The 26,319-nt window shown below is 30.2% G+C and overlaps 1 protein-coding gene and 1 pseudogene across 1 annotated transcript in view; both read right to left on the bottom strand.

Annotated features, from left to right (window-relative positions):
* Positions 1-887: 887 nt before the first annotated feature.
* The window catches only part of PCDH15 (protocadherin related 15), a gene marked incomplete in the record, with an annotated part of 701,567 nt that continues 676,135 nt past the window's right edge, over positions 888-26,319 (bottom strand). Inside the window, 6 exon segments of the mRNA XM_036222126.1 lie at positions 888-991; positions 2,503-3,378; positions 4,360-4,468; positions 21,168-21,320; positions 21,840-21,848; positions 24,007-24,225. Coding sequence (XP_036078019.1) covers positions 2,518-3,378; positions 4,360-4,468; positions 21,168-21,320; positions 21,840-21,848; positions 24,007-24,225 — 1,351 coding nt within the window.
* LOC118604382 lies at positions 7,235-7,354 on the bottom strand (annotated as a pseudogene).

Below are 26,319 nucleotides of genomic sequence, written 5' to 3'. Positions count from 1 at the left end.
ATAAACCCATTACCTGTAAAATCCTCTAATATAATTTTCCCATTTTTTAAATGAAAAGTAAAATTACATGTACTAAAAATGTTACACTAGAGATGAAGAGTAATTTATGTTAATCAACAAACTATAAATGATTACTTAGTAAATTTTTTCTGTTTATTAAAATGAAAAAAAATTCAAGACCCAACAAAACAGCTATATATTTAAATGACATGTTATTTGGTGAATTGAAAGTCTGTCCAAAAAGATTTTCTGGGAAGAACAATTAATCGATACAAATGTGAGTGCAAATCTGTCTCTTTTCAAACTTTAAAGCATATTGTTCAAAGTTTTAGCTTGTGTGCATGATAGAAATTCCATACATTATTTTCTCAGTGACAATAAAAAGCACAGTTTATTAAAAACTGAAGTAAAAATCAAAATAACTTTTTTAAAAAATTGGTCACAGTTTTGTCATTGGTATATGGAGGTTGTTCCAGGGGCCCATCCAAAGCTCATCATCATCTGACTGTGTATGGTCACTGTGGAATTCCAGAGCTTCCTTGACGTTCTTACTGTCAACTGTGGACTCTCGTTCAACTGTGCTTTTCAGCCTGTTTCCCAACGGTTTCACTGCTGTACTGTCAGTCCCCAATGGGCAAGGGGCAAATGTTACCAGAGTTGGTCTTGTGTTCATTTTCTCAGCAGAAAATGGACCTTTTGATAACGTGTTCAGGGGGACATTCTCCTCATGCGTCACTGCCAACTTGTCTAGTTTCTTAAAGTGCCTCCCTAGTCTGACAGGAGAAGAAACTTTTAAGTTATCCGTGAGGCAGGCACGGCGGGTTCTCACCACAGAACCATTCTGTGCAATATATATATTGCCGTTAATATTACTGTGGATATTAGGATTGTGAAGACGGTTTCTCTGACATTCAGGAGCACTGTCTTCTCCAGTTGAACTTGTTTCATATTCTCGATCAACAACTAACTTGATCATTCTTTTTCTTGCCCACTGTCAAAATTAAAAAAAAAAAATTAAACGTGAGTCATTATCAAAAGAATTAAAAGGGCAAAGATTATAATGCCTGTGAAATTCATACCCTTTGCTAGAAAGCTATCAAAAGTAAATAGCTCAAAAAAGGTAGAGAAAAGCAATTCTTTATTAACATCAGTTTCTTTTCGACCAATGCTTCATCGGTTTTAGAGCTTAATAACTTCTGAAGAAAGTGTGCTGAGTTAGGAAGTAGATATTTACTTCAGGAAGTACCTGTACTACTTTAGATCAAATTGCTGCTCTACATGAAAGGAAAAAAGGTATTGCTGTTCTACATGAAAAAACAAGGTATGTTATTTCTATTTAACTAAGGATCTGATCCATTGTTTGACAGTTGCTATACTATTCAGGAAAGTTAAATTGAAAGAAATGCACGGCATTAATATATTCTGTTCATACTAATATATCCATGCCCAATATTTTAACAATGTTATTAAACCCATAGTATTCTAATTCACTTTTATTGTTAAAGCAAAACTTTTTGTGTAATTTAATGCATTTATTCCTTTTAAGTGGCCTGGTTTTCTGGGTCATCTCATTTAAATACAGGTTAACTTAAAAGAAAATATCTTCCCATCCTGCACAATTTATTCAGAAATACAGAAAACTGAAAAACTAATTATTGTAAACTTTCCTTTTGTAAGCAACTGGAATACAAGGAACATTTTTAAAGGTTTATTTTTCTTTTTGCAGTTCACATTTGAAATTGCAAGTGGCAAAGGTTAAACAATTATAGGTTATTCTCAAAACAGTATTACATTTTTGGGTGAGTGAACTATCAATGTATTGTACAAAGTGAGCTATGCTTTTGATTTGCAGATATATATATTTTTAAATTATGTTTACTTACCCAGAAAAAAATTGTATAACTGTTACAATTTACTTATTTTTTCTAAATCCACTTTAACTCATATACAGAATGGACAAGAAATGGTAGTAAATTTGACTTTTTAAAGTTCATTTCATTTAATTACTAATATTTGAAAGTGCCAGCTACAAACTTATTTGAACTTATTTATATTTTGATAATACCTTTGCCAGTTGAAATGTACATATATGCAAAAATAAACTTTTTAGATCTCATTTAGTGAAGCCTATCAAAAAGAGTGATTTTTCAAAGATGATATAAAAACCACCATATATATTCATATAACCCATTCCAATAGGCAGGGCATCCTTGTAATATGCAATGCCACATCGCATTAACAGAAATCCTGCTAGATAATTTTAAATATTGATTAACCAAGTGCATGTCTTCTGAATAACTAATTTAAGAAAGATGAGTCAGTTTTACCCTAATACACTATTATACACATCTATTTGGATAGCATATATATTCACTTTTCTGGCGTGTCTCTAATCTTAAGTCAGATCAAGATCATGATCGATTTCCTCCCTTTCAACTGTCATTTTAGAGAACACACAGAAGGCACTGCACACAAGAGCACTCATCACTGCAAAACTCCCACCTACTGTGATCTCTTTTAAAGTGCTGTGTTGTAACCTTCAGAGTTTGCTCCTGGAGGCTTCTTTTGGTTTGCATTCTTGGATGTGCCATATTCAGGCACCTGAAAGCCCCAAGGACCTCCAGACTGACTTTCACTACTACTGCTACTACTTTCCGATGCTTCTGATTCCTTTTCACTTTCCACACCTCCTTCTGCAGAAGCTGATTCCATGCTGCCTTCTTCAGTGACATCTTGAGATTCAAGGTCTGGTGGTTCTTCCATAGGGGCCGGCTCACTTTCTTCTTCTTCTGCTGGGTGTTCTTCTTCTCCCACCTTCAGTTCTTCAGGTTCTTCAGGTGGCTCCTCTTTTTTACCTTTGATTTCCTTGATCTCTTCAACGACGGGCCTTCTTCTTGCAAAAAAAATGTTTTTCCTTGCCTTTTCTCCTTCTGACTCCGTGGATTCTGATTCTTCTGATTCTGGGGTAGAACTTTCCTCCTCCTCAGAAGGTGTCTCTGACTCAGACTCCTCTTCTGTCGTCTCAGACTCACTGAACTCAGATTCCTCTTCACTGTATTCAGTATAGTCACTTGAGGATTCCTCCTCTGATTCTACAGTGCTTTCTGTAGCTTCATCTTGGTCCAGAGTTAGTTTCAAATAATCTTTATCTTCTTCTTCCAGGCCTCTCTGCCACTCTTCACCCTCAAGGTCGATAACGCCTCTTCTATCGGCTAGTCCTCTAACTTTCTTAAAAATCATTGGGAATATCCTGGCTCTCTTCCAGGTTGTATATGTAGGCTCAGCTGCTGGAGGCTTTTCAATAGTGACAACTACTTCTTCTTCCTCACTAGGCTCTCTAACTTCAACTTTTGGTTTTTTAATTTTCTTTGCCTTTTCCTGAAAATCATGAAAATGCAATTGAAGTGTCAGCTGGGTAATGATTATGCTGCGACCTTGTCCCACATAAGTTAAGCAGAAATGAATCTGCAGGTTGATAGCTTCATGCAAGTTATATGACTATTTTCATAAAATAATCACGTAGTTTTCTCCTCTTTATCCCCACTGCATACAGACAGAAGCTAACCAAGAAAAAGTGAATTATTTTATTTGGGCTTGTATTGTATAATATCAAATTCAAATGCCTTATCATTTTTTTCTTATTTAAAATTTATTTTGCATCTTACATCAAAGGAGAAAAAATAATAATTTTCTCTTCTCTCTCCCATTTCTGGACTTTAATGTTTTTAATGGACATGTTTTAACAAAATTTTAATAAGGAAATTATGCTAGTTTATCTGAATAGCTTGTGAAATTTGAATATTTTCTTAATTTTGAATAGGGTAAAGCTATTGTGCCATTTATTGGTTGTGTGTGTTATTTTGGAAAATATTCCAAGTAAATATTTTTTATATAAATGAAATGCCAATTTAAACATAAATGATATTTTATTAAAATATTGATGGTAATATTTTATTTTCCTGTGATAACTGAAAGATGGAGAATATACTTTTTTCATGATTTTTAGATCTGTTAGACAATGGAGAAACAAAAGTAAACATTGTTTTGCAAAATACTTTTTATATATTTTATTATAATGTTATCTTTATAGGGAAACCTTTAGGATTTTAGAACATGTAATTTTATTGTGGCTTTATTCCAAGTGTTTAACATTTTATAGAAGGATATAAATTAAACTTATATAAAACTAATTTTATCTATACACAAGGCAAATGATCAGCATTATTAAATTTCTATGGAAAACAACTATTAAGTGAATAGGAGTTCTGATTTTTGAAGTACTTTGTAGCCTGCTCTTCAAATAGGATTAACAATTTGCTCTTGAACTATTAATCTTATATAAGAAAATATAGCAATTACCTCTTCCTCATCATATTCCTCCTCAGCTTCACCAACCACCTCACCATACTCCTCTTGTCCAGCAGGTGGTAACAAGCGACGGCGACTTCCATACTGAGGCATTTCATACCTGTAATAGAAACTTACAACTTTAAACAGTTTTTTTCACATGGTCAGTGTAGACTCTACCATGACTGATCTCTGTTTTCTTCTTTTTCTTCATCATTCAATCAAGAGATATTATATAGAACCTATTAGGCTCTTTGTAAACTAGTTACAAAACTATAGGGTAAGTACTGCAACCCGATGACCAATGATTTTTGCCATAATGGTACCCTGGAATAACAATAAAAAAAGTTAAAATATTTTAGATTTAAGCTTTTGGAGCATCTAGAATGAAGAGAAAGGCATATTGCTCTTTAATTAATTGTAGAATTTAGGGCACAGAATAGGTTCTTTCTAAAAGTATAGTAGTTTATTCAGAATATAAAATCTATATATAGTAAAGATCCGCTTCAAACATGATCCATAATGGTCTTTACATTTCTCTACTGCATTTTAAAAAAGTGGTTAACTTATGTGTGTAGAAGTGAATTTTTAAACGCTTATTCCTAAATCTTAAAGTGTATATATATATATATATATATATATATATATATATATATATATAATTTTTTTTTCAATTTCTCTTGGGCAAAATCTTGAGGCTGACTGATTAGATAAAATGTTAAACATCTTATATAAAAAATGGTGAATTCAGGAATTGAGCAAATATGTTTGACTTATATTTCCTATTTGAATAATTCTGAATAATTTTCATTGCATTCTTAGAGATGAACTCAATATCAATATAGAACATCAAAACAGAACTCAATAGGAAAAATGGTTAAAACTTGACTAAAACTAAAACTAGATACATTACTCATTTTCAAAGATAAAACTGATGAAATGACATCTATAAAACAAATGCTAGTAATAATTATTTACTAACTCCTTATTATTCATAAAATATTAAGATGCTGGATAAAAAAATCTGAAGATGTACCCATGCTCATAACTGTAATAATCTTGTCCATATTCCTGGCCAGGATCAATTCCAGACTCCATGGATAACTCCTATTGTTCAAAAAGAGAAATTGCATTTGAAAACAAATTCTTATCACATTTCAGCTCAGTAAGATTTCCAGACCTAGAATTTGACAAAATACACCTGTCAAAATAATTTCAATTACAAACGTTAGTTAAACATATTCAAATATGTATATGTTTTCTGGTTAGAACTATTTTACACAAAATAAGGCTATGTTATTAGAACTGAAGGGGTAAAAATGTAAAAGTTTGTTATAATGGTTCATCTGTTAAAGATTATAGTTGAGCGTATCATTTGTTCTTGGATAAATTTTAAAACAATCAATAAGCAGTTAATATTTCACTCTATTTTAACTTATGTTATTAACAGGCTTTAACCTTGAGGAAAAGTATAGAATTATCTTCAGCATTGTTTCATCTTCTTGCTAACAGTTTTCTAGTTCCCAGAGCACTTTAATTCATCAGAAGCTATTCTTAAGAAAAAGTCTGATAATAATCATTTATAGATTAATAAAAATTTAAGTTAATGCGAGCTATTTCCTCAGGTGTTTACATTTTAAAACATACTCTAATTTTGTTTTTAATTCTCTTTTAAAATAAAAATTTGTCAGAGCAGAGCTTTTTCAAGTTTCCAGTTCTAATTTCTGGACAACACTGATTTTTGTCAAATTCTAGCTCTACTCTTATAAAAAGATTTTTATTTCCTGAGATAGACATGTGAAGCTAGTAATGCAATTTTATTACATTTACTTGTTAAATTCTATTTTAACATTTAAGTAGGTTGAACTGAAATGGTCAACTAAATTAATTTGCAATGAAGAAAAGGGAAGGAGAAAAACTATGGGTATCCGTAGGAAAATGGGTTGGTACTTATTTCTAAAATTATCTGTTATTTATAAGAACTAATTCTGTTGATCCAGGAATAGCAAAGAGTCAGGAAAAAAATATTCTCTGAGAGCACAAATATATAATTAGAGAAGTGTGAAAATTCATAGCCTGCATGACCCTTAGTTGTTTTTTTGGCAAGCATCATTTTTTAAAAATTGAATTTGTTGCCAAAACTCTAATCAAAAATACTATCAAAAATTCTGGATTTGATTTCTCTTGAAAAATAAAAAGATGGCAACACTGGGCTCATATTTTTGCATGTCATGAATTTAGTTAGTATGCTTATAGTAATTATGTTCTCTCCTGGTTACTACTGTGTCAACCTTACTGTTTTATATCTATTCCCATAGTCATAATAGAATCTCCCAACTGCTCTTTTTAATTCTTTTTACATGTAATAACTCTCTTCACATACATTACTTTCTAGATGTTTAAGTTTGCAGTCTTTCTACTCTACTAATGTACTGATGACTGCAATTTACAAAAACTTCATAAGCCAATTGCAAAGGGATGCAATTCTTATGTTAAAACTACTTGAGTTTACCCATTAGATAGCTAAGATTAAAAATAAATAAATAAATAAAAAGATTACCAATATTATGTTTTGGCAGAGACATGGAGCGCTAAAACTCTAATTAACTCCTGGAGAGATTATAAATTAATAAAACCTTTTGGAAAATGTTCGGCAATAATTCTAAAGTAAAATATATGCATATCTTTTTTTGAAGAAATTCAATGTAGTTCAGTTTATATGCCCAACATAAATGAGTACAATTGTGTACCAATATACTGTATTCATAGCAGCCAAAAACTGGAACCAAAGCAAAAGTCCATGAGGTAAACACACTACAACATCACACAACAGAGATGAATCTCCCAAATAGAACGATGAGCATAAGAAGTCAGGTACAAATGAAATATATTATTCTATGTTATTCTATTTGTAGACACTTCATAAACAAACTAATGTGTGTTCAATTAGCAATAATCACACCTCAGATAAACCTCTTTGGCTATGATACTGCCACTGCACAATGAATGCCTACATTTAGAAAAAAAGGAAATCCTGCCATTTATGACCATGTGGATGGACCTCGAGTGGATCATGCTAAGTAAGACAAGCCAGACAGTGACAAATACTGCATGACATCACTTATATGTGGAATCTAAAAAAAAATACATATATAAATAAATCAAACTCAAACTCATAGAAACAGAAAATAGAAAAGTGGTTTCAGTGGCTGGGGATGTGGAAAATAGGGAGACGTTGGTAAAAGTTTAAGAATTTTAGCTACAGATGAATAAGTTTGAGGTTCTAATGTAAAACATGGTGACTATAGTTGACAATGCTGTACTGCATAATTTAAATTTGCTAAGGAAGTAGAACTAAAATATTCTTACACATAATAAAATGTAAATTTTGAGGTGATGATGTGTTAATTAACTGGATAAGAGGACTCTTCACAATGTATAAATGTAGCAAATCACCACAGTTTACAAATTAAATATCTTACAATTTTATTTGTCAATTATACCTCAATAGTGCTGAAATTAAATACATATAAATTATAAATATGTAATATATATATACATATATATAATTAAAATGTCTATATTAAAATATAAAGCATCCGGGTGAGTTGTTAGGGAAAGGAGAAATTATACCTGAGTTTTGATACAGATGGGCTCTTCTGAAGAGCTAGGAGGGTGTGTATACTATGCAGATATTCATCAACTATATAGTATGATTTGTACACTTTTAAGCTGCAGTTTTATTTCAACAAAAATGTTCACTATAGGAAGGAAGGTGGTAGGAGGGTGGGAAATGAAATCCAGGAAGACCAGTAAGAAATGGGATCAAAATTAAAGTCTAAATTTAAGTTATTCAAACTAAATGCATATATGTATGTATGTATGTATGTATGTATTTATATCTACCTCATATTGGTAGGCTTAGACTTTTGAGGCATCTAAAACCCAATGTAATTATACTGTTTTTAATGAAACAAATAGGTCTCAGAATTAATACTTTTAAAGTGCATAGCCAATACAGGCTTAATTTAATATGTATGGAGACAGAGGAAAGACCACCAAATGATTTTAAAGTTGAAACCCAAATGCCTATCGATGAAAGAATAAATTTAAAATATGTGGTACATACATACAATGGAATATTAACCTTAAAAAAGAAGGAATTCCTGCCATATGCAACAATGTAAATGAACACGTGGAACATTATGTTAAATGAAAAAATCCAGTAATAGAAGACAAAGACAACGTAATTCTACTCATATGAGGTATCTAAAATAGTCAAACTCGTAGAAGCAGACAGTAGAATGATGGTTGTCAGGATATGGGGAGAGGGAAAAATAGGGAGATGTTATTCAATATGTATAGAATTTTAATTAAGCAAGACAAAAAAGTTCAGGAGATCTGCTGTATAATATCGTACTTATAGCTAATAATATTGTATATACACTTAAAAATTTGTTAAGAGGGCTAATCTCAAGTTAGGTTTTCTTACAACAATTAAAGTTGAATTTTAATAACTTCATTAATAATAAAAACAAATATTTATGGAAACAGTGCAACTGAGTAGAGTTCAGATTTGTAAAGTTAGAATCAAATAATTTCTTTATAGATATATACTTTTTTTTTCTTTCCTGAAGGGCAGAGCATCAGCTCTCCAGAAAAAGAAAATGAGGAAGGAACTGGTGACCATTAAGATTCCTGATTTGACTTGACCAGACAGTGAAATGCACCATACGGTCCTTGTTTCCTTTAGCAGGTGAATCCTAAATTTGAAAAATCTCATGCTACACAGAATACTAAAAAGTGATTTTATGGGCAGATAAAATACGTTATTTTTTAAATTCTTTTTTTTTTTTCTTGCTGAGAGAGTTTCACACGGAGGAGACACAGAATTAACTTAGTTTCTCATTGACCAAAATATAAATATTTATATGTAAATAAAAACAACAACAATAATTACCATTTACTGAATTTCTTCCTACAGTGTTTCAGTTGCTGACTGGGAACTTATATATTAAATATTATTGCCAACATTTTATAGAAGATGAAATTGGTGCTCAGAAGGGTACACATCTTGGCTAATATCTTGTATCCTGTAATTGGCATTTGGATTTTAACTCTGAGTTATCTGATTAAGTAGTCTATAGAGATGCCTCCATGGAAATTTTTGCTAAAAATATACAAAAGTTGAATATTCCTGCCACTCACTCTCCAATTTTTGGAAGTAAATTTTAACCATGAAATGCCTCTATTTAGCAAAGTAAATATTCTTTTGTTAAGAAAATAAAATAATTTTTTAAGTAGAGCTTATAAAATACTAAATATACCAAAGGATATATTTTTACATCACATTACTTTTTTTTTAATTAGAGAGTATAAAAGCATAATAAATATAAATGATATGTATTTATTTCATAACTGCATATTATTTTTCATTGCAGAAGATAATGCCCTAAGCATTTTGAAATAGAGATGTGTTCGAAGGCAGTATTTTGAATCACATGAAATGATTAAAGACCATTAAACATAACCCAATTTCTACCTTTTATAATTTCAGCACAGATATTAGCATTCTTTTTTAAAATGTTGCCTAATCTAAGTCTGATCTCAGGAACAGTTCTGATAAATCTAGATTCACTAAGATAAGTACATGATCAAATTCATGAATTACTTCATTCCATGACAGCTTGCTCTTAATAGGACTGCAGTTCTTATTTGTCTAATTTCCAGAGAATGAAGCAACAAAATTGGAATTTCAGCCAACAGTAAGAATAGTGAGGTGATTTGCTTACTTGTTTATTTACTTATTTTAATTTAAAATCACTTTTCTCTCTTTTGTAAAATTATGCCATGTTAGCAGCCACCCACTCTTCCTACATGTAAGACAGACATTAAAGTCATACAAAGTATCATGAAGATTCAGTGAGGTAAAAAAGAGAAAGAAAATCAATACCTCTGGTTTAAGAAGAGAAGGCCTCAGCAGTTGTTGTTGCTGCCAAAGGAAATTAAAATAGAAAAAAGATTTAGAAAATAATTTAGATGGAAAGGTAGATTATGATTGAAAAGAGAGGAAAAAAAGGTGACAGTTTAAAATTGGTTTCCATGGGATTATGATTCATTTTTTATATAATAGCTACCAATAGCATTAAATAAAATTTTGAATATTTATGTTGGAACATAAATTTATCAAGAATTAATTTGTATAATTTCATCATTGTTTTAATTAACATCAAAGTTAGCCTTAATAAATAAAAATTTGTAATAATTTTCTTGGTTTGAGCTTCATAGTACAGTGTGATTAATGGCTCTAAAAGCACTTAAAGCATCACACATTTATTAACAAGTTTAATCTTGTTTTAAATTGCCCCCTTTTTTCTCCCCTGTCTCATTAAATGTAATCAGGTTCATTAGGAAGAAAGGTAGAACACACAAAATAATGATATAGGGTGAAAATATATTCATCATTGTATTTAAAACATGCTTCCTATTTTTCTTTTTACCAAAATGTGGATTGCCCATACTAAAGCATTAAGCATGTTTTCAGAAATTCTTAGTGATTAGGGAAATGGTCTTTTCTCAGATTTTGCAGGAATTACTTTCTACTGCCATCCCATTTCATCCATACTTATTTAAAGGTGACACAATAACTATTGGTTTGTTTCATGATAATTTATACTTTAATCAGATGGGAACAAAATTCACAATTCAAATTTGTGTTGTCAACTCCTTGTGGGGGAAAACAGACAACATGAATCTTAAAGTAAGCAGTGGGAAAGTGGGCAGCGGAGTTCTGAGAGATACATCCACCAATGAACTGTTTTAAATGGCCAATAGAACAAACAACTATTTGACTGAACTAGTACTTTCCATGATACAGCTGTTAGTGAGCTAGTCTACTTAAGGTATTCATTTAAAAGGGTGAAAAGTTTAAATTACAGATATTCTGATTCGATCTGTTAGCTATTATAATTATCCCTGAAAACCAGTTATTCTTAAAGGTATTCGTCTTAATTTTCAAATTATTTAGGACTCACATATTCTAAACCAATAATCAATCAGGCCATATGCTTATTTCATTCTCTTGACTGAGAAGTTGCATGCTAAATCATACATACTAGGTTCTCAGTGACTTCATTGATAGTACCACATATTGCTGGCCAAGCAGTCTTGGCCAGAATGCCCAATATTTTTTTCCGTAGCCTGAGAATCAAATGAACAGACTAGAAAAGCCAGTAATTAAAACAAAACAACAACAACAACAACAACAACAACAACAAAATAACAAAAACCTCTAAGCTTTCTAGTTCTAATGTGATAAGATGAAGACTTGGATTGGTAAAAAGAACAGAAGTCAAGGGATCTCACAGTTTCTTAATTAAGTTTATAGCCTCAGAAAAATAAATTTGGGGGGATCTCATAATGTTGAATGATAATAATTTAGAAAAAAAATTAATGTATCCATTGGAGAAGTAAGCAGTTGATTTTTATTTACCCATGGAATAGACTTAAACTACCCAAAGAAGCAACATATACAAAAGAAAAGAAAGAGCATAGCATACTTATAAGTTTTGTTAAAATAGAAAAGTATTTTAGTTTTGAAAAAATATATATTGGTCCTTGTTATAACATAACACCATAAGACCCTTACCTCTGATGTATAACCTCTCCTGCAAGGCAGAAATGAAGAAATCAGTATTAAACATCTTGGTTTGCTAGGTTAAATAAAATTTTAGGTGAGAGTGTTTGAAAAATGAGAAAAACTGAGAAGTTAATTTTTACTAAAAATTATCTCAGTGAGAAATATATTCTGTGGCAGTATCAAGATAGGAGGATCAAGATTTTATGCCTGCATTATTAAAAATAATTATTACCCCAGTCCATATTCTATATGAACACTAAAATATATATAATCTATTTTACTTCACTGGTGTGCAATAAAACGCTTTGACTGTTACAATTGATTGGAATAAAAAATTCTATGTCATCTCTGTCCTGGATGCCTTGATACATATAAGGTACTCATTTGGGAAAAGATGTTTTATACATGAAAAACATATTGCTTCAGAATTTTAAAAAACTCTCCATGACTAGAATATATTCTTACAAGTATTTGTAAGATTTTTTTGTTTGTGTTAATTTATCCTAAAAATAGTAAATGCACAATATTACTAGCTTTTGAGAGTTAATTAGACTTGAAGCATCTAATGAAGTGTCTATTACATTAGAGATGAAGTGAAAAAGTTTTTTAAAGATATAATAGCTAAACATTCAAGATTACATAAAGATGTATAAAGTTCATGGACTAAAAGTTTGTGAAACATATGACTTGGCTCGAGAAGGAAAAATGCATAGCCTGTTTTCAATGTAAGATGCCACTAATTATAAATGTTTTATTTATCATTTATTAGAGTTGACCTAAAGTATTAAACTGGTGCTGTGGACCATGCTATATGAAATCAATAAAAAAAACTTCAATGAAGATTTGTTATGAGGAGGTATGCACATAACTTTTTAAAGTCCAACACAACAATCTCTGTAGAAAATTTATTTAAATTACAAGGCCTTCACAAGACAAATCTATTTATCTGAAAGCATCTTTAGTGGTTAAGACATTGCTGACTGAAATGGTTGGTAATAATGGTAATATAATAGCTACTTAATCCTATTGGCAATTTATTATTTGTAATAGTTCTGTAGTGAGATTTTCAGAGCACTTATGGGGTTCTGCCAATAATTATGGAAGTGATAGCTCTTCGAGAGTATTTAGTTTAGACATTTTCAACTTTTACTCAATTTGTATCTTTCAGAGAAAGAGAAAGGTCATACTTAGATTTTAAAAATTAAACTGAGTCACACACATATTATAAAATATCCAACTAAAGCTAGATTTTATTTTCTAAGACATTAAACTGCTTCTTTTCTTTAGTAATATTTCCATAATTGTGGGAAATAAAATATCAATAGATTAATACTAATTATTCTTCTATTAAACATTTTGTTATCTTTCATTTGCTTATTTGTATTGTTTGTCTTAGCTCAAAGGCAATGACTTAAAAGAGATACAGAACAGAACCATACGTATAATTATGTTTGCTTACAATAAACATGACACTCTGTTGATTCCTTATAAAACCAGTCATATAATATTGATACATAGTTCTGCTTAGTTTATACATAATGTGTGTTAATTATTTTATTTTACACCATTTATATGTATTATGGCTTACTTTTTAAAGTAAGAAAAATGTATGATAATCTGTTGGTATTCTTTAATGAGGTATCTAATAATTCTTTATGCATTGACTGGAATAAAATAAATGCAGAAGCAAAAAGTGCTCTTTTTTCTATAGGCTGGTTGTCAGGTTGTGGGAGCTTAGAAGTTGAGAAGAAAAATATTTTGGCTTGTGTAAACAAAGAATATTGGAATAACGGGTGTCATCTAGAGGATTTTCTAATTGACATTTATGATGAAACTGGTAATCTCTAAATATGTGTCAGTAAAATATTAAGTTAAATATAAAATGTGGGTGTGGATGTTTCATTTGAAAATTATAAAATACTGATAAAATTTTTAGATTAAATATTACAAAAATGTTCTAGAAAAGGACAATGTAACATTTTAGTAAGGCTGTAAGCACCTAGATAAAATTGTTTATATTTCTTATACTATTTTTTTGTAATTATTTAGAGATTTAATTATTAAGGAATCCTAAGGAATTATCAAGAAATTTCACATTTCACAGAATTTGACGCAAAGTAGATTAAAAAGACATACACTCACATTAAAAGCTTTCACAATTGTGAATAATACCTTCTGAGAGTCCGCCAAAAAACACAAGTTTTCATGCACATGACCAGCTGCCAACAAAAACTCCAACTGAAGTTTTTCAGTGAAAGAGAGAAAAAAATCATATTCAAGAACCCCGAGAAAGAAATTATTCTTGATTTGAATGAAAAGAATCTGAAGCAAAGGAACTAATGAAAATAATTAGATTTACAGTGTTTTTGATCTGATATTAATTGGGGGTACCAGACCAAATTCTTGAAGAAACATCACATAAGAGCTGAACAAAACCTTTGAAATGATGCATGCTGGTTCCTGAACAATGGTATTCATCAAGGAAGACTTTTGCTTGTATTTTGGAATTGTGATTTGCTCTGTGCTGACTTACATCTTCTAAAATATTAAAATTGTAAAACAAGTAAAACAAATAATTATACTTGCATTCTATGTGGGAATTTCCAGTAAAGAAAATTTATTCCATGTGTTAGATGGGAAAAACAAACTAATTACTTGATAGTTGAGTATCTTTCATTAAGCAGGTAGGAAGATAGTACTTAGCTTATGCCTCTAAGAATTTAATAAGTTGAGCTCTAAAATATGAAAAGCTCTACAACTATAAAAATGTCTTCCTGTTGTAAAAATTTATGTCTCTTTGACTAAAACAAAGAGTAAAGGCCTATATAAACTGATAATAGTTTACCAGATATAGTTCCTCTTGATTTCTATTTTAAAAATTTTATATTTTATCTATACACTAAAATCTAAATTTCAGTGATTGATCCATAGTAATTAAAAGTAATTTGGAATAAAGCCCATAATGCCCTTTTCTAAAATTTTAATAGCGCATTTTATTTCATTGTAAAATTAATGAAAAATATTTATAATTTTATTAATGAAGTAGTAACTAAATTTATAGTAGATAACCTTTTGTAGACATTTACTTAATCTTCTTTTGATGAAACTGATTAGAATTTCTTTATTAAACATGAGATAAATACTTTCTTTGAAGGAGCTCTTATGATAAAATTATAATTAACAAGATGATGTAAATATGTAGACAAGCAAAACCAAAGAGTACTTGAAACATCTGTGGGAACAATGAAATGTCTGACAAAATTCAACAACTCAAGATTTATTTTTATTATAAAGAAGGAAAAAGAAAGCACAATGAAAAATAAATAGATAAGACAGCAATTGAAAAAAAAGCAAAAGATTTATCAAATGCATAAGCATACTAGTAAGATAAAAGCAAGCCAGAGTAAAAGATGTTCTTATAAGAAAATAGATGACTACATCTTAGAGCACCTGGAATTTATTTTGAAATACCATAATGTCTGTTGTCTCCTACATTTTAAGATAACATTTTAATTTAGGAGTATTTCTTCTTACTAAATATATAGGCTTCAAGGAAATAACAAGACCTATGATATTTTTTAGCTTTTTTGTAAGAGTCTGCTTTTTTCCTGAAGCATTTATATAAAACTATGATGAAAAAGTAAAAGTTACTGCATTAACAAGATAAACAAGCCATTGATTTAAGTTGGATATCTAACTTTTATGCCCATATATTCCCATTTAAAAAAATAGATTGAAATTACTTACTTTTAAAATAAATGTAGACAAATAATGCTACTTCGTAGTTAAGAAAATTAAGATAAATCTATGAGTTAGTAATGATGATATTAATAATATTTTAAATTAAAAATGAGAAAAAAACAGTATTGCATTGGGTTTAGGGTAAAAAATGGAATCTTCTTTAATGTTCAAATATGCCTCCGCTCGAAGATTATGGTCAATAAAAGAATTGTCCATTTAAAACAGGAAAAGCAACATTACAGTGAAGTAGATTGACTGAGAGATTGTTTTTCAATTCCCTCGACAATATTGTGCAAACTCTCTTGGTTTTGTTTAGATGTCATTTCCATATTTGTTAGCTCTGAAGGGCAGCTAGTTTGAAGTTTTGGGATGTGTGTTGGTGGATAGTTTTTTTCTATTTGTCTGTACATGTTAGCTACCGACTTTTCAAGTGCTGCTAAGTTTTTAACATGTTTGAGGATTCCTTTTGGTTCTCTTTGAGCATCTTCATTACACACTGTTGTTGATGTTGACAGCTGTGTCACAGAGGACTTCATTTCTTCAGCTGATGTCACATTGACAGTGTTTTTAACAGCTGGTATACAAACACACGTAGTGGATGGAATTGAAGTTGAAGGAGGTAGTGGAGAAGGAAAAAGAGGAGGTGGTGGAGGAAGAGAGGGAAAACGAGATTGAAGAGGTGGAGAAGGAGAAGCAGAGGGAGGAGAATGGGGAGGGAGGGGACCAAAAGGAAAAGGAGGACTAGAAGGCCGAGAAGGCTGAGGACAGGAAAGAGCAAAAGGAGTAAGGACAAGAGGAGGAGGAGGAGAAGGAGAGATGTTTGGTGGATGGGGAAGATTTTTGAAAATGTTCTTTTTGGTTTCAGCAGTCAACAGACACATGGTTGTCTCTCTCCTAAAGAGTGGAGAATTTAAAACGCAAGGCATCGAAGGAGAAAGTTCCAAGGAACAGTCAGCAGGAGAAATGATGACATTAGGTTCTGATTTGAGTTCCACAGTTCTTGAAACAGTTGGCAAAGTAGAGATTGAGGAATGAGACCAAGGAGAAGAAAATGAAGAGTCTGAGGACAGAGATTCCAACTGGTCTGTTCCTTGTATAATCAGTGATTCACCTTGCCTTATTTCCTCTTTCTCTGTTAAGCTGGTGTCTTCAGCTGCAAGCAAAGGATTACTACTACCCCTTTTGTTTGGATAGGTTCCAGCACTTTCATTTTCAGCTCTCTGCCTATTGCTTCTCCATTGCTCCAGATCTATGGCTTCCAGTCTATTGGGAAGTCCCCACATCGGTCTCCTAGGTAAGCAGATTGTTTGATTCCACATCCTCTGAATCTTTTCTCTTGGATGCCTTAGAGACTCATTTTTGGCTTGTGTTTTGGGTAAAAATGAGCCTACAGAATATGTTCTTAGTGAAAATTCTGAATTTGTTCTTTGGTCTATATTTTCCTTATAAAGGGTATTGTGGGTACTTAAGGCATCCTCATCAGATATCAATGAGAATTCTCTTGCAGATTTGGGCTGGTCGTTCTTAAGTGATTCATCTATATAAGTCTGCTTGTGAGCCTCAATATCATTGGAAGAAAAGGGCATCGCAACGTGCTGATGTTTCCTGTCTTCTGGAATTGATTTATTTCCCCTGCTTTGTTGGAAATGGTAGAGAAGGAAAAGACTTGAAAGAAAAGAAGATAATGAAATGTAAGGAAACAGGTTGTGACATAGCTTTCCTGAGAAAGATGTTTTTATGGTTCTCATTATTACTTCAAAATATAAAATGCCAAATAACACTATTCTACTGAAGCAAAACATTACTTTCACATCCCTGGTTTCAAAAAGGAAGAGCAGAAATGCTTGAGAGCTGTGAGTAGCATGAGAAATATTCACTTACAAAATGTGTCAGTCTGTACACTGATTTTTATTTTCAATTATTTTGATAGAGCAAAGTATCCATGACCACACATAATAGTTCTCACACGTATAAATCACAATTCTTCAATTTGCAGACTGGCATTTTGGCTAACGGTTTCATATTTTGCTTTGGCTGAGGATGCTCAGAGCTGAGACTTTTGGGGAAAGAGGATTCTTAGCTGTGTCTTATTCATACCTGTCCATTATGTTTCATCTCAGTAATTCTGTCCTGAAGCTAAAAGTACTTTCTTATCTGAGATTAAAGCTTCCAAGAGAATACAGAAAGATATTTTTTTCTATTTTCCAGATTAAGAGAATTAAAGTACCCAAGCATAGATGGGAGAGTTTCTTTCAGAGTCAAAATCACAGCTAAGAAAATGAATTGACACTATCATCTTGATAGAGACTATTTCTTCTAATTCATTTTTTGCTTAATCACTTAAAAATTATATATTTTACAAATAAGAGAGAAACTATTGGTGGTTCTTTTGAACATGATTTAGATCAAATTTTAGTTGACTAATTTTACTGAAAAGATTTATGTTAATAAAACATAGTTTTTATATAACTGGAAGATTTTCTCATACATGGATACTGAGTCGTAGTGGCTGTTCACCATAAATAAATGTGAATAAATCAAAGGGCACAAATAAGTGTCTCTGATGAAAACATTGGGGCTTTTCCCCCTGAAGGGCTGGGGGACTTGTGGTTTTGAATAGTCTCTCATTAGACTTTGCTCTCAAGCTCAGAGTAACAGATTAATTTTTGTTATTGTTTCATATTTACCCATTAAGCAGAAGTGAATTAAAAGGGAATATTTTGAATAAAAATTAAATAGCCACATTGAAAGATTAAGATTACAGATGAGGAAATAAAATAATACATAAAGCCAAAGCTGTTATTGTGTCATTTAGCAAAGATACAAACTGCAAGAAAGAATTCTCGCAGATCGACATGGGGTATCAGGACCGCCTGAATAACTCAGAAAGTGCAGACGATGTACATTAAACACATAGCAAACACTTCCAATCTTAAAAACTCAGTTTGTTTGTTTTTTTTTTAAATGAGCTTGGTACTATACAGCAGTTGTTTTTGTGTAGATGTGTTCTTGGTTTAATTTTTCTTGGAAACAGGTATCAATATAATGATATCACATCACTTTTGGTTGAATGCTATATGTAAATATTTTTAACAAATTAAAAACAAGGAGGATTTTGAAACTTCTTTTGGTAGGTACAGATACTATCAGTGGGAACACTTATTTAAACTCATGCAATTTCAAGAAATCAAAAAGGAATGAGGTGTGGAAGATATCACTTTCTATTTAAAAGTAAATGACTCTATAGTAAAAAATAACTTTATGGAGCAAAAATGACTTTATAGAGTAAAATAGCACTTAATCTATTCTATTCTCTCTTTTTTAATGCCCTTGTATTAGAATAATATTGTTTACTTACTTATGCCTACGTATCCACAGGTGAGAAAGAGAAAACATGTGACAGAAAAAAAAAGTTTTAACTATAGTTAATTTGCGATAATTATGAAAATAGTAAAAGGAACTAGCTTTAAGCACTTAATATGTATTCAAAAGAGAAAATGCATATTTATATATTTTCTTTGTATTTATTCATAAAAATAATATATAATACTCTATTTCCTACACACAGATAAAATTCATCTCTATGAAATATAAATGATTTCAGTACTAAAACAGAAAATTTAAATGAGATTATAAGAATTGTTTCTATGTCCTAACTGAAAAATTAGTCCACACTAATTTATAAAGAAGACATCAGTATTGTTTGGAAGAAAGTAAATATACAAATATTATGATAACTATCACAGAGTAAATATTGAATTTATATGACGATTACTTCATGAAGTTTTTTTCAAAATGACCTCTGCTTTTTGTCTTTTAAAAACATTTGATAATAATTTGTCATTTATTTTCTAGTAACATTATTAGAATCTCTATAAAAAATTTTGAATAGGTAAGTTAAAAATTTGTTAAAGATAATTAAATGTGTAGAACATATAAGAATTTAATAAATACATATTAAAATTGCAAAATTCTCTACTAAATAATAACAGATAACATAATTTTTCAAATAAAAAGTCCTTAAGTATTGCTATTTGAAAAGTATCACCATCGAACTATATTGATTCCAGATGATTCTATTTTGTACTTGTCTTTGTGAAATACAAATGACTATATATCCCTCATAATTTTACATAAAACACACTTAATTTGACATCTAAATCTTTTTTAGTTTCTAAATACTTTTGCTGGACAGAAATAGTTAAAATAGAGAGAATCAAATCATATTGGCTCAATTCCTACATTCACCAATAGTTAAAAGAGACCATTATTTTCAACTTATAAAAAAAAGGATAAAAGTATATATGTAAAGCATGAATTCTGTAGTATTATTTTAGAAATAGATTGAAAGTGTTGAAGTTATTTTAAATTCAATTTTAGAATGAAAATATAGAACAGTAAAATCAGTTTTAATATTTTAAAAATTATTCTTAACATAATCTTGTATAATAGCATTAATATAGCAAATAATATTGATACATATCTTTAAAACCAGTTTTTCAATTAAACCATAAATTTTATAATTTTTGAGGCTTGCTTTATTCCTACTAGTAAATGCTACAAATGTAACAGTAGAATGTGTATTAATCCCTCAACTCCACCCAACTCCAGTTAATAAAAGGTTTCCTGAATTTAATTTAGTAATATTCAAAATTTTATAATATTCCTAGTTGTTTTTCATTTCTTGTCCAGAAAGTTATTCTTGAGTATTTAGAGTATAGACGAGTTAAATATCTCAAGAAATTATGTTTTGAGGGTACATCATTATAGAAATAACTATATAGTCTTTCGACTATAATTTAAAAGACTTTTAAAATGATTTAATATTGCTTAGAGATAGTATAGGAAAATAATTGAGCTATCACTGCAGTCTTTTGAGAGGAATATGATAAAGAATTCTCTAAATGCTTGGGTAGTTAATATTTAATTCTTTATTTTCATTCAGATTTTAGTTACTTTATGATGTTCTAAAATAATGTTAGAAAAGTCATTGATTTTAGACTATAGAATTGGTTCATTTAACTGGGTAGAGGTTGACTTTTGATACCAAATCAGGAATTACTATTTTATGATTGTGCTTTATTCTCCTTATTTTCTGAGATATAAAAGATTTCATAATCTATTTCTAATTTGGAAGAAGACTATCTACATGATTCTAAAGATTTAGAGATTTAATATAACATTCAAGCTATTCATTTGCAAGTATCTTCTTATATTGAATACTTTTTCTACTGTTTTAAAAATTTTTTTGTTTGTTTTATTTTATTGGTTATTAATTTTAGATTTAACTTACGTTCTCATCTTAACAATTTTCTGCTTTAAAAAGTGTAATAAAGTAGGCTGCAAACTGCTTTTCAACATTAACTGGAAATTAAATACTCACCACACAGCGTCCATCAAAACCCATTTACTTCTTAGAGCCCCTGAAAGGTCTACTCACATTGTGCTGTCCCCAAGTTCCTCATAGAGATGCACGCCTGGAGGTGGTGGTGGCGGCGGGGGTGCGGCCACCGGTGCCGGGGCTGGCGCTGCTGGTTTAGCCGCGGGTAATGCAGATTGGATTCGTGCTGTCTTGGTGCATTCAGCTTGGCGCCTTTAATAAAGTAAGGATGTTTTATAAAACTATGTTAGAAATCACATGCTTATCAATACACTACCTTTTAATAATAGTGGATAGATATCAGAAGAACTAAAGTTAAAAAAAAAATTTACAGAAGTATTTGATTTTAATAAACCGATATCTTACAAAGATGTCCCCACAGGATGTCATTTATAAACACTCCCTTCTCTGTAGTTCTTTAAAGATATTTACTACTTGATTAACGGGTGGGATTCATTTGAAATATTTGCAGAGTTAAATGATAAAATTAAAGAGAGAAGGCAAAAGATTTACAAAAACATGATTGACAATTGGTAAATCTTAAATGGATTTCTTTCATAATGTAAGGCATATAGATACATATATATTTTCTGTTATTCATCTTTTACCTATGTAAATAGAAGGCAGACAAATAATACATGATTCTGGGTAGGCTATTTTATGAGTATTATTTGTGGTTTCTTTTTTCATATTTCATAAACTTATGTGCAAAATATTAGTAATTATACTTACACTTTAAACCTGTTTGAGAAAGCAATGAAAAAGAAAAAAAAGGAGAAAGCTATGTTAGCAGTATTGCATTAATAATACTTTAATTTGTGATTTATTCTAAATTATGAATAATGTGCTGATCAGAACTCTGATACAGATTTAATGACATAGTAGGGAAACTAAGTATTTCAATTCAGAAACTGAGAATGGTGAGCACTTTATTATTACTGTCACAGCCATATAAACTGTTAAAAACATTTGTTACAGGAAAACAAAGAAATGAGATAAATGAAATAAGAACAACTGGATTAAAACATGGGTATGTGAATTTCAACTTTGACAGAAATAGAATATTAAAAATGTTCTAACTTTTATAATTGGCTTCTTGATTTACTGTGCTTAAAGAATATGAAAAGAATGGAGTCCGGCAACAAGCTCTGACTATACTTGTGGCCTCATTTTGAAGCTGACAGGTGCCACTCCTCCGCAATGAATTCATGACACTTTTTTCATATTTACTTCTTGGTTTTCTATGCATAATGAATTTTCAAAGACACATCTTAATATAAAAGAATAACCATTGATTCCAATCTTATTTACAGGCAGAATATGAAGGTACAAAATTTAGGTTTTCAAAAATAGAATTTTACCTGAAACATGAGCAGTGTAAAATTTCTTTTGTTTAACTCTGTTAATCTATAAAAAAACATCAACTAAAATTAATTCATAGAGTGTTGAGCTGCTTGCTAAACTAAAACTAATTAAATAATGCATCTACAATATGTTTAAATATTAAGCATCTGAAATTTTTGTTAAATTTCAGATCACTGAATATAATATCCAGTTTTTGATCATTGCATTGTGTGTTAAATGTTTCCTCACTGATATGATTGCTAGTAGGATAGAATAAAGCTCTTTTGAGAAATAGTTGAATGAAAAAGGATAACTGTAATGTAGATTACACTTAACATGAAAATTAATACTGGATTAATAGCTTACTAATTAAAATTTTTTTCCAGTATTAAGTTTTTTCATAAGCTTTAAATTTGGCATATCTTTTGATTGGAACTTCAATACATCGACCTAAATATTATGTCTGTAACTTCACATTGCTTTTATGATGGAAAATATTCCTATAGCATCTTCATGCAGAGCATACTTTTTAACTTTCAGATTGTAATTATCTTACCTTATTTAATTCCAAAGAAAATTCTCAGTGTTAGAGAATAAAGATAACAGTTTAAAAATATATAAAGACTTTCCCTGTAGGTATTTTAAATGATGAATAATAGTTCTATCATTATTTCTTACTGTTTGTTATATCAGCAACTTGTGATTTATAATTTTCGTTTGTTATTTATTTTCATTCTGTGGTACCTTCAGGGCTACCTCTCTTCTAACTCTATTTCCCATATTTTCACCAGAGATATATTAAAATGCATAGTCCTCTATCACAAAAGTTTCCCATCGTTAGTGTCAAATAAAGAAAACCTTACTAGCCTGTCTCAGAGATAGATGTAAAAATTAGTTATAATTACTTTGAAAGACCTACGTAATAAGAACATAGGTATGTTAAATAGATGTATTTGCCTATAGGAACCAGAAAAAACTTAAAGCCTGTACAGCCAAAACATATTGTTAGATGTTACAATATAGGTTCCACTGAGGTTACCCAGGAAGGAAGAAACCACATGGAAAATTACATATGCTGTGCTATAATTTTTTAAATGTTTTTGCCAACATTGATCATTTGCACAGAGGTAAATTTAACCTTATGGATAAAATCTTAGCATGACAATGTAGTTAGGTTATGGACCTACCTTTGAAATTGGCTGAAATGAATATTTGCATATGATATTCCACTATCTTTTCCCCAGGATACCTATTATCATCTCTCTCAAGGCTCTTATCCTGATGGAGAGCATAAACAAAGACGTGGGAGCTAACCTAATATTCCTATTGGGTGAGAATATATTAAGAGCACAGGTACATTGAGCTATCTGTGAAAAATGTACTGGACATTTGTATTGTTTTCCTTTGAAGGAAGGTCATTTGGTACAAGAAGGATACAGTAATCCCAGAATGGTTGCACCATCAATATTTTACAAGAAAACCATATTACCAGAGATGCTTTTTCCATAACACCTTCTTGAAGAACTATCCATATTTAGCATTTATGAATACTTACTGTCTGTAGCTGACCAATACTACCAAGATGGCAGGAATACAACAGAGGATGATGATGAAGGCCAGAGCCAGCAAGGCACCTTCCGTGTAGCCTAGACTTTCTCCTCGCTTTTTAATGCTGGTCACCGCTTCTGGGGTCCGGATCTCCAGAATGCGTCCTCCTTCCCCATAATATGGTTGGAAGTCTTTATTGATATCAAGTAGTTTGCCATCCAAAAATCTTTATTGTTAGATAAATAGTTAAATTAATAATATTAAAAAGGGGCTTTTTAAAAAATAAAATATTTTGTAATATCTTTTAATATTTTTAATTGAAACATAAATTCAAATAGAAGTTTTATAAATAAGGAAAGCATATGTAAAAAACAAGAGCAGTAAAGAAGAGTAATTACCCATCTATACACACATATCAAAAATATTAATAACAATGACCCTTACTTAACATCATTTTAGACTTAGGAAAAGTCATTATCAATATAATTAAACTTCATATGACTATGGTGGGATTATTTATGTTATTATGTTATTCAGGTAGAATAAAATATAATATTCTAAATTATATAGCAATTTAAAATTATATTCCTGCTATTTATCTTCTTGTTTCCTCAGAATAATCCTGTAAAATAGGACATTATAATACTAACTTACTGCATGCCACAAAGCTATACAGTTATTGAAACAAATCTGAGATGCCAACTCAATTCTTCAAGACTCAAAATCTATATTTGCATTCCACCACACAATATTAAATATCAACAATATTAAATATTAAACTAAAACAATAGTTTATGGGCAAAGGTGAATAAATTAGAAGGTATTTTCTGCCCCCCCTTCCAAAAAAAAGACTAAATAAATAATGCATGTAGTAAATCAATGTAATAGGAATGACAAGAATTGGTAGTCAATTTAATCCAGTATTTCTGGCAAACTCTTCCTTTAAATAATGCAATTCTGACTATGGGCATTGAGCTGAGGAGGAGAATCAAAAAATAATTACTATTTAATTTTATTAGATTGAACAATTTCATTTCATATTTTATGCTGTAATTAAAAGGCTCTTTTCCCAAAGATAGTCCTTGAGATCACTTGAAAACTCCCTTACAAATTCTACAATAGTAATATAATATTTGTGTTCTTAATATAAAACCACACCATGTCAAGTTTTTGTCTTTTCAATTTTAGGATTTTTATTTATAAAAGTCAAATATTTTACTATAAAACATTAGAAAATACAAAAGATTTCAAAAAGCAAAATTACTCATAGGGCCACAGTGCAAAGACAACCACTGCTAACATTTTGATATACTCAAGTCTAATCTTTTTGGGGGGGTTCGTAATAAATATTTTGTATTCTAGTGATTATATGGAGTATACAAAGTGAAAATATTTTAGAAATATATTTTAATATAAAAATACCATGCTTTAGTTGAAAATTTGAAAAACACAAGAAATGTTTAAGAAAAAATGAAAGTGGCCCCAAATTTCACAATCAAATTATAACCAAAGATGTCAAACTTGTGCATTTTATAGTTGATTTTATGCCTTTATGACACTTTTTAATCTAATCTTCTGAGCAATTATGCTACTTTTGAATCTAGTTAACATACTACTCATATAGATTCTATATATGAAAAAGATATGCCTTATATCAGATATGAATTCCACAAGGTAGTTTATAAGTCTTCCAATTTAATTTTTTATTAAATTTCATTTTTTATTTTAAGCTACACACTTTTTAACTCAAGTTTTCATACTATGACATAAGGCAATTAGGATTTTTTTTTTTTTTACAAATACACTTTTGTAAATGAAAAATATAATTTTATAGCAATTTTCCTAGGTCATTTTAAAACATGTTAAAACATGTAATGAATGATCAGAAATAGAATAAGATCATTAATTGCAAGGAAAAAATTTTTTCCACATCCATTCCACTTGGATATTGTTGTTTTGCTTAATAAAATATATCAGAGGTAAACCACATTATTTAAACTAGATTCTTATCATTAGTTTTTCATTTATTTGAATTTTCAGTATTCTGATATTATGGGTTTTTTTTTTTTTTCTGGACATAGGGAGTTAAATGAAGCTTTATCAGAACTTAATAATCAGATCTTATTTTAAACTATAAGTGTGTTTTTAACACTACATTCTAAATGCAGTTTGTAGAGTTTAGAAGTTTTCTTTACCTTCTTCATCTCCCATTTACTATCTGGACAGACTGATATTAAATAGGCTGGATATACAAAAAAGGTGTACAAACTAAAATTGCATGTGCTTTTAAAAAATTAATTATATATTATTTTAAAGTAAT

Source organism: Rousettus aegyptiacus, unplaced genomic scaffold (assembly GCF_014176215.1).
Source record: "Rousettus aegyptiacus isolate mRouAeg1 unplaced genomic scaffold, mRouAeg1.p scaffold_m13_p_6, whole genome shotgun sequence".
Lineage (NCBI taxonomy): Eukaryota > Metazoa > Chordata > Mammalia > Chiroptera > Pteropodidae > Rousettus > Rousettus aegyptiacus.
Note: the sequence above shows the minus strand (reverse complement) of the source record. Positions and strands in the feature narration are given on the sequence as shown.